This window comes from Neolamprologus brichardi, chromosome 1 (genome assembly GCF_056152115.1).
Source record: "Neolamprologus brichardi isolate AB-2024 chromosome 1, ASM5615211v1, whole genome shotgun sequence".
NCBI lineage: Eukaryota > Metazoa > Chordata > Actinopteri > Cichliformes > Cichlidae > Neolamprologus > Neolamprologus brichardi.
In genome coordinates this window covers 17545188-17555134 of record NC_142104.1, presented here as the reverse complement: position 1 = coordinate 17555134, position 9947 = coordinate 17545188, and the positions used below count along the sequence as shown (strand labels likewise).

The following is a 9947-nucleotide window of genomic DNA, read 5'->3' as shown; positions in this document are numbered from 1 at the left end:
CCATTATCATCAGCCAAATTACACGGCTGCCACAGTTATTAAATGCTTAAAAAAAACTGCCCCACCTGAGGACTGTCACAGTGATGGAGTCCTTTTGATTCATTCACCACAGATCACATACAGGTGCATGCACGCACACAAAACAGAAATGAATGCATGTGCATCCACACTCAAACAGAAACACAATAGCAGACACACTGGCTCAGACATGAACTATAACTTGCTGTCCAATTGAGTTTGCAGGTCCAGTAGCAAAACATAATGAGGTTTTCACACTGAGACACTCAAGCTGGAGAGAGTGGCAGGGGGAAGGTGGGGGTGGGGGATTCAGTGGGTGTGACATGGAGAAGGAAGGGGTAAGGAAAGAGAAAAGGCACTCAATGATAATGTATGAGCTGTCTGCAGTGCTCCATGGAGGAGGAAAGAGCGCAGTGGTGCATTTAAAAAGAAGATTATCATGTCAAGATACAGTAATACCTCGCTGAACACTGATTTTCATTGGGCATTGGTCGCTGCTGTCTGTCTGGGTGTGAACACAAAAAGAGGCTAATCAGGAGAGGAGAGTGTGTGTAGGACATGCTGCCGAGTCATCCCATAACAGAACAAAGTAAATTAAAATGAGAACATTTTAATTCATCCTGTATTTATTACAGATGGACCAGCTCATATAATCCTCTTTTACGGGCACGTTCAGTCAAATAGAGGTACTTCTATAAACTTTCTAATCTAAAGTTTCAGGACATTATAAAAATAATGTGGTCCATAGTAAGTACTTAAACTTTGTAAATATAAATATAAACGACAAGAGTGATTATTTAACAAAAATTAAGCCAAAGTGCAGAAGCAGTGTGAAAAAGTAAATAATTGGATACTTCAGTTGCTTGCTCACAATCTCACAATAATTTAAAGTAATTTGAAGCATTCGTTTTCTATATGACTTTATTAATCTCTCACATTGTTGTAGAGGAAAGGTGGACCACTATTCTTTACAACGTTGCTTTAATTCATTTAGGCATTTGTTTATGCACAGCTGTCTTAAGGTTCACTTGGGTTAAGGTCTGGACTTTGAGCCATGTGGAACCTCGACTCTTTTCTTTTTCGATTTCTATATTAGATCTGTTGCTGTGTTTGGAACCACTGTCTTGTTGCATCACACAATTTGTGTCAAGCTTCAGCTTTTGGACAGATGGCCTCACATTTGATATACAGAGGCGTTCATGGTCGACTCTAGGACTGCCTAAATCATCAACCCTCCACCTCCGTACTTGACAGCTGGTACAAGGTTTTTGTGCTGATACGATATGTCTGATTTTCAATAAATTTGGTGCTGTCCAGCCAAACATTTCCATTTTGTTCTTGTCCTGTCTAAACAGGACAGGGTGGTTTGCTCAGATGCACTTTTGCAAACTTGAGCTCTGCTGCCATTATTTTGTTTTTTACAGAGAAGAGACTTTTTTTTTCCTGGCAATCCTTCCAAACGAGACATAGTTGTTCAACCTTTCCAGTGTCATGAACTTTAATATTTAACATGCTAACTGAGGCCTGTGGCTCTTGGATTGTTTTGCAGTTTCTCTGAGTGTTGCACAGTCTGACCTTGCCATTTGTTGCTACTTCCTCTCGGAAAATTGGAAACTCTTGCTTTCTACTTGTCAGTCCACATGTCGGTTCTTTGTAAATGGCCATGTATCTTCCAGTACTGATAGGCATAAAATTGTTGATTCTTTACATTTACCACTGATGTTCTCCTTGGCTCTATGCTAACACACATGTGATTCCTCCAAGCCAGCAAACGTCTGCTGTTACGGAGATGCTCACACTTGGTTATGATGAATTAATTAAATGCATTCGGTTATCAGCACCTGGCTGCTTCTACGCCTCTTAATTCGTATGGAAGCTAAACTTACCAAAGCTATACTTAGTTTTTCACAGGACTGCTTCTGCATTCTGACTTAATTCTTGTTGCATAAATAAACTGATTTGGTGTAAGATGCTATGTTTTTTTTTTATCCAACTGAGGTAAGACTTGCAAATGACCAGATTATTATTATTGTTCCCATTTTTTAAACAGTGCAAAGTATTTGCGAGTATTGTTGCATGTATATGTTTTCTGAAAAAGCTAACAAAGTAGGTTCTATGTAATATTCTACCCAATAGAAAAAAATGAAGAAAAGGAATGAAGCTTTAGCTGAAATAAATGAAGACCTGTTTCATTTGAAAGCAAGCAGGTGATCGGCTGCTTTAGACTTTGAGACCTTAAGAGGGAGATGGAGAATGCACTATGTGTTCACTTATGCTCTTTTGTTATCCACATCAGCTGTAACGTACTGATATTGAAAGGTACAATTCTGTTTTTTTAATTGCTTCATAACTGTGCTGGAGTACATGGTATGATTTGTCGATATCCAGGTGTCAGTACAATAAATAACTCTTTTCATATATTCTTAGGATCTGCGTTTGAATGCAGAGAATTGAAAGAAAACTGAGACTCCAGCTGTAAATTCATGTTTTAAACACAAAAGAGTTTTGTGGTTTATGTATGTGTCACAGTTTGTGCAAAAGACTCGCAGTGCAATGGTGTTAATGAACACTTTCAGACAGTGACTAAGTACTGACAATAGTTCAAGCAATGAGTTTCAGGGTTTTTTTTTTTTTGCTGAGTTAAGTCCAATTACAACCAGGCGATTTGGCAGGTAAGAGTGTTTTGTTCACACAGGTTGCCAGTTCAGGATAGTAGTAACTGTCTTTACAAGGAAGACTTTAGATTAATCTTCTTTGGCATTCAGAGGCATGGATGTAGGACTTTGCAGTTTTTCCTCAAGGATGTGTACAGACAAGTATTCTCAAAATCCACAAATTTGCACTCAGGTAAGTATGCTTTAGTGGACAATAGTTGAACAGGTATGTTTCTCCAAAAGGCGGATACACCAGCAAAAGATCTGGGATGGCTAAATCAGGTAAGTATGGATTAACAGGTAACCAGGAAACAGAGCATCAAAGCTAGGCAGTCTAAGATACACAACCAATCATCTATATCAGATGTGTGAGTGGCTACTTCAGATGTAGACGAGAAAGCAGGTCTAAGACTGAGAGGGACCATGACGGTATGAATGTGAATAAAGATTTAAGAATCTTGAGTCTATTACAAAATTTTCAAGATGCATCACTAAACAAAAATACTGTATTTTTAGACGTTTTTATGTAGGAAAAGTTTATTTTATTTTATTTCTTGACCTCAGTCACTACTTCATGCTAAACCTCAGCATGGGTGCCTGCCTCCTCATGAGAGTTTATCAAGAGTATATAGCCCACAGCATATGCTTTGCTATGTGGTAAATTTTTCAGATGGCTAAGCACAGCTTGAGTATGTCAGCTAAAACAAATTTCTTTCTGCAGGCCTATAGCTGAGTTTCGACTTAACTGCGTAGGTGTATCACCGTAACACTTTATTATTCACACACTACTTTTTTTTAAATACCACTACACAAATAAAGTTCTACTTCCACCATAAGTACCTTCAACCAAAAAAAAAAAACAGCAGTATCCCATCCCTAACAGGCTTCCTGTATATCATCTCTACCTCTTTTTTTGTATTGTAATTGAGCTGGGTTTTGAGTAGTGGTCAGTATTCTGAACTGTACTTGTGATATTGACTCTCACGCAAAAGAAAGAGCTGCGAAATGCTAACTAAACCAGGCACATTTAAAAATAAAAAAATGCATTTTATAATTATGACAAACAAATCCATGGAGTAGCTTGCTTGGCAGGGCTGAAGCACAGTACTGTGTAGTACTTTTTTCTGCATATTTTGGCTGATTTTGTTCTGTTCAACACAACCCCACACTACTTCAAAAATGATGAAATCCTGGCTTTCAGACCAGGTATGCTTTTACTGCACTAGCAGGGTGTTCGGGATCACTGTCATGCTGAAAAAGGAAGGTGTTTCAAGTCAGATGCTTTCCAGATGATGTTACATGATGGATCACAATTCACCATCATGGTACTACGATCATAATTCCATCAGTTTTGACAAGATCCCAAACGCCACTAACTGAACTGGAGACCTAAACCATAACAGAACCTCCACTGTGTTTTACAGACATCTGCTGACACCCACGGTTCCAGCTTTCTCCTGACCTCTTACATATACATCGTATTACATCGTATATATGTAAGGATTTGAACCAACACTCATAATCAGTGCCAACAGGTTTTATGGAATGATGATTGTTCCCTTCCTTAAGAATGGCATTCTTAAGGAAGGGAAACGGCATTGACAGCCATCCTTCCACTAAAACCATTTCTGATGAGGCTTCAGTGAACAGTAGCCAGATCAACTGAAGGGCCAGATTCATCTCAGGTCCAGTGTCAGGTTTTTGCTGGATTTTTTTCCTATTTTTCAGGAACATGATTTTCTCATACTGTTCACCTGTTGTAAATCCCTTTTCTTAGGTTTGCTACTTCTTCTTTTCCACTTCCCATTTTCTTAAACCTTTCAGGTTTTCAAATAAAAGCTCTTTTAGAATCACCGTTATGTGTTTTTGTACTGGGCAGCTAATAAAAAAGTGGCTAAAGATACAAGATACACTGTGCTGTTCTACCTTACTGGGTGATAAGTTATAGGGTTTCAGCTCCTTGTCACTTAACAACACAGTTATCCAAGAGTTAACAGTTTAATAAAGCAATTTTGTCTGGGTTAAGTGTAGTGTGAAAAGAGCTAATAATCATTTTAGAGTTGCCTAAGATTAAAGTTTGGCTTGCAGCCAGTCTCACTCTGTGTTGGTAGTTAAAGGAGCTAATTAAACAAACCCCACATGAAAGCCCCCTCCTCGGGAGCTAGAAAGATTAAACGCCCTCAGGTGTATTCGCTCTCTAACTACCGCGCAACAAAAGTGAAACAGCGATTAGACAGCATGCACAGTTTTCACCACGCAAAACAGGATTCTGCTGGGTGTGTTTTGCGATACAGTATTAATTATAATCAAGATCCCAGAGATGGAAATAATGCTGAGAAATGGGACATTACTAGGATTGCAATGAAATCTTCAGTTACTTTCTCAGCTGGCTTACAGGTAACTTGCCTCCAGTGCAGTATAGGTTTTGTGTTGAGATAAAGTCACTACTTATATGAACGTTTCCTGTTTTATTTTCTGTTTACTCACATAATGTGTGTGCACCATAAACTGTATATAAAAGATGGGCATGACTGCAGTGACTTAATTGTATTGGTTGAGGGAGCCCTGTTTTGAAGCTGTATTAGCATGTTAGCTACGGATGATTTTGTTTTTATTTAAGACAAAGTGGCAACATTTTAATAAGAGGCTGGCATGCTAAGTTACTGTGGTTAGCAAGCTGGCTCCATGGACTTCAAACATATCATATTTGCCAATTACCACACTAATAGCATACAATAAAATACTGTAATATCACTTGCCTGGAACACTGGACCAGCTCACTATAATCTCGATGATATTCAAGGCTGCACTTGTCCAACCAGTCTACATGTGTTTTGTGGATTTGGAGACAGGATTCAACATTGTTCACGAGTGAAGGGAGAACATTAGATTGACAGATGGACTGGGGCGAGATCCAAAGTGAATCATATTCTTTTTTATTATTATTTTTTACAGTTATTTTCCTTTGAAGAGTAGCTGGGTTCTCCCTTAGAGATAGAGTGAGGAGCTCGGTCATTTGAGAGGGACTCGGAATAGAGCCGCTGCTCCTCCACATCGAAAGGAGCCAGTTGAGGTGGTACAGGCAACTGACTAGGATGCCTCCTCCTAGGTGAGCTACTGTGGGCATGTCCTTCAGGGAGGAGGCCTTGGGGCAGACCCAGGACTCCATGAAGAGATTACGGATAAGAAGGATGAGCTGGAATAGGTGGCTGTGGTGAGGGAAGCCTGGGATTCTCAACTCAGACTGCTGTGTCCTCGGCCTGAATCTGGATAAGTAGCAGAAAATTAATGGAAAATAAATGGAATTTCACTTGCCAAAACCAGGAGGCCAGACTTCTTGAGTGAGCCAGTAATACAATTGATGGCAACACAAAGCATATTATTTGACAGATAATTGTATTAAAATGCACCAAAATTGACCTGAAAAACAGTTGAAAGCATGAAAAATCACAAAAGAGGTGAAACCTAGCAGACAACTGCATGTTAATGACATGGGAAACTATGGGAAATAGGTCATTTTTGTCCTTTGATTGTGGAAAATTTATTTCCCTTGCATACTGCATTACTTTTAGTCGTGCTAACTATATACAGTAGAGACTACAGTCCTGTATAGTGCACATGTGAAGTGAAACAAATACATACCTGTGCCTTCAGGCTTCTGCTCTTCTTTGACACATGCATTAAAGTGCAAACACAAACACACACATGCACTACATGCACTATAGCGGCTTCCTTTTCGCCTGGTTTGAATTTGTAAGCCCGAAGCTCCTGCCAAAGCTCCTGTTGCTGTGGGGAGAAGCAGCTGCGCACTCATCCTACCCTCCTTCCAGTTTTCCAGCTAATGGAACATTCCAGTGCTCCCGCACACCCCTGCCACAATAACAAATTTGGTACATCCCATTGGTGCTTCTCTAGCTGGTTTGTCACTGACTCAGTAGTATCACAGCAGTCAGCCAAACAGTATTTTGAGCACACGCTTACCGGCGCGCGTACACACAAACAACACCGCGCACATAGTCTGAGAGTGAGGACATAAGACGAGAGAGTTATAAAACAGAAGGAAAGAAATCCTCGGCTAGTCCTTCCACTCAACAGTCTTCTGGTTGTTCTGCATCCCTGATATGACCCTGTTCAGTCCAAGATGTGAGTATACCGAAGTGTTTCGTTGTGTATGTGTGATGACGCCTGTTTTAGTGGATGTTTGCATGCACCACGGTGTTTCTGAAAGATAGTATTTGCCATTGTTCCTCTTATCCCTTTTCTCTCCACTGCCATTTTCCCCCTTCATCCTGGAAGCTTTTCAGCTTGTGTGTGCTCATCTGTGCACTTCAGCCTGAAGCTCCGGTTTCTCTACATTTGTACCTCAGAGCTGTTTTTCTCGCTTTTCCCTGTCCGTAAACATTAGTCCAACCAGAAGATGCTGTGGTAATATAGGAGACACTGGACTTGAGGATGTTAAACACTGTGATGCATTAAGAGGTGTTTCAGGCAAATTTACCTTTAAGCAAAAGCCAAGTGTGTTTCTCCTATTGGCAAGGTCAGCACATGGTCTAGTCTGGATACAAAGGCTTTTGCTAGTGAAATGACTTAAAGCTTAATTATGTTGTAATACCCATCTCTCCATATGGATTGAGATTTCTTTATAGTTTTCTTCTTCATTTGCAAAGTGAACAGTGCATCCATGAACAGTTCCTAATAAGACTACATTACCATGCAGGCACAGTGCCAGCATCTTTTCACAACTTCCACACTAGTTTGGAAACCTCAGTCTGTTCTCAAAGCTACTTGTCTGGTGGGGAAGCAGAGGCTTCAGACAAGGTCAGTATAGACTAACAGACTCCACGGTGAAAGTAAAACGCATCTTAAACTGTTGAATACTTCCACAGTGCAAAAATAAAGTCAAGTCACTGTTGTCGTCTCCCTCACTATAATGCTGCGTTCTGCTTCACTGTTGAGACGTGGTTTTTAGCACACTAGCATCTCTCTCAATTTACCATGTATCCATGCCAACAAACAGTATATTTCCTGTTTTTTATTTGTTCCTTAGATCTGTAAGTAATAATTTATGTTACACAGTTTCGTGTTTTTATCTGTGAGTGGAAACTAAGTGTTCATGGTTGCAGGAACGTGCAGAGACTCGGCATATCGACAAGACCTGCACACGCTGCACTTATACCTAGACGTCGTCAACACTTTAATATACAGGGTACCAGGATGTGAATTAATTAATAAGCTTTATGACAAGTGAGGGGGATTTATGTGATCCTGCAGTCACAATGATATCGTCAACTGTAAGTCTAAATCAAATAAAATGTTAATTTCTGCTATTCTGGTTGTGCGGCTTGATAGTACAGTATATACTGTGCCTTGACAAATTTGTTCTGGTCCAGAATAAGTAGTAGTAAAAAAGTAGTAGGCTTAAGTAAAGCCAATAACCAGTGATCAAAAGAAAAGGCACGAAGGACAGACAAAGAACAATACAAGAGCAGAAAATATCTTACTGTAGTTTAATCTTTTATCAAGGTTCTTTTGTAATTTAACCAATCTGCTAAATTGAAATCAGCTTTGCAGTCCTGGTTTAAATGATTGTTGCAAAAGCGTTCAGCCATACGCGCTCTCTTTTCTTTCACTTTTAGGATGCAGCGCTTCAGAAAAGCAAAGTGAGTGTGCGAACGGTATTACCAAATATTCCATTTGAATTAAATGCCTCTGAAAATTTCAGTGTCAGTCAGCAGCTCAAGCGTTTGCGTTCTGCTCTGAAGTTAGTTACTCGATTAAGATGTTGAATCAAATTACGCTGAAAAATACATCAAACATTTAGGGATGCGGTTCAGCCCAACGCGTGATAAATTGAAGAATTGGGATGAAAATAAAAATGATGATAGAAGACGGCAGATTTAGCTGTTTTTATCTGATCACATTATCCAATCTCCCACACATCCGTGATTTCAAGTGTGTGTGTGTGTGTGCGTGTGTGTGTGTGTTCAGACTGTTTGCTAAAAAAGAATCTGTGAAAACAAAGTAAGTGCTGTGCACAGACTCCCCTTAATGCATGTGTTGCAGACTCTTAAAGTCTGCAACTTTCAGTGTTTTCCAATGAGGTGAATACACAGATTCCTATTTCCTAACTTTGATCCAGGTCCAAGGTTTCATTAGAGCAGGGTGGGTTCTGATTGACTGGGATCTTCAGGGGAAATCTAGGCTCCTTCTAGCTTTGAAAACTCAGAATAAGAAAAGCTTTTCCACATTGTGTCTATGTAATTTTGTTTCCAGGTAGTGTGATTAAGCTGGCTCTAACTTTGGCTGGGTATGAAGCGGCACTCTGGCAGTCAGCCTGACATCCGCTGATACAAAGCATAGTGATGGACTGTGGCGGAGGCTGAGGCTTTATAACCCATTACAGCTGATCGCATGTGACCTTGCTGTATCCTCTGATGCTCTTTGAGCCAGTTTTACAAAATAACTGTCTAACAGATTATACTGCCGTTTGAGTTCTATATCTCCCTGCCAGTTTGCACCTGGAATCTCTCAGGGTGGTCATGGATTTGTAAATGAGTCCTGAATCACTACGCAATCTTGTTATGGCTGAAATATTAGTATTCGTTGAAAATAATCCAATTTTGCACGTATTGCAGAATTGCTGTCTGTACAGTTTCTAACCACACAGTGAAGATGTAGTAATGTTTCAATTATGCGTTTATATTTAAACCATATATTTTCTTAAATCTGTCATCTAAACTAGAAGCAAAAAAGAGAAATAAAACTAAAATAATAGTCTACTTGTGATTGCCCTCCAATAAAATGGATGTTATAAATGGATAATAAATGACAGTAGTGAAACATAGTGTGTTAACATGTTTTCATGATAAAAGCTACAATTTTGACATATAATCCACAATACTATATGTATGTCCTCAAAACTCTTTAGTCTGCATTATATTCATTTAGCAGATGATTTTATCCAAAGGCCTACAATAGTAGTGTGTTTCAAACAAGTTATTGTTTTTTTATAGCTCTAATAAATGCACAATGTAGCTGCTTAAAGTGAGACTGTTTGGTATTTGCAAGGGGAAAAAAATGCATATTGCATCACAACAACAACCATGAATCACTGTTTCCTTTGCGTTCACCGTGGTTAGAGCAGGGTGGAGTATTTTATAACACTGTGAGTTCACTTCTTTTTCGTAGGCCTCTATGTTTCTGTAGCCAACTATAGGGCAGAATCTGTGTGTGGCTCACCAAAAAAAAGTCATCATTTATGTGAAGTCACTTTAA

At 39.4% G+C, this 9947-nt stretch overlaps 1 protein-coding gene across 1 annotated transcript in view; it reads left to right on the top strand.

Annotated features, from left to right (window-relative positions):
• Positions 1 to 6602: 6602 nt before the first annotated feature.
• Positions 6603 to 9947, top strand: part of si:dkey-234i14.2 (uncharacterized) — a 43303-nt gene continuing 39958 nt past the window's right edge. Inside the window, exon 1 of the mRNA XM_006780028.3 lies at positions 6603 to 6815. Within this exon, the coding sequence (XP_006780091.1) occupies positions 6794 to 6815 (22 nt within the window). The 5' untranslated portion in view covers positions 6603 to 6793. The remainder of the gene's footprint in view (positions 6816 to 9947) is intronic.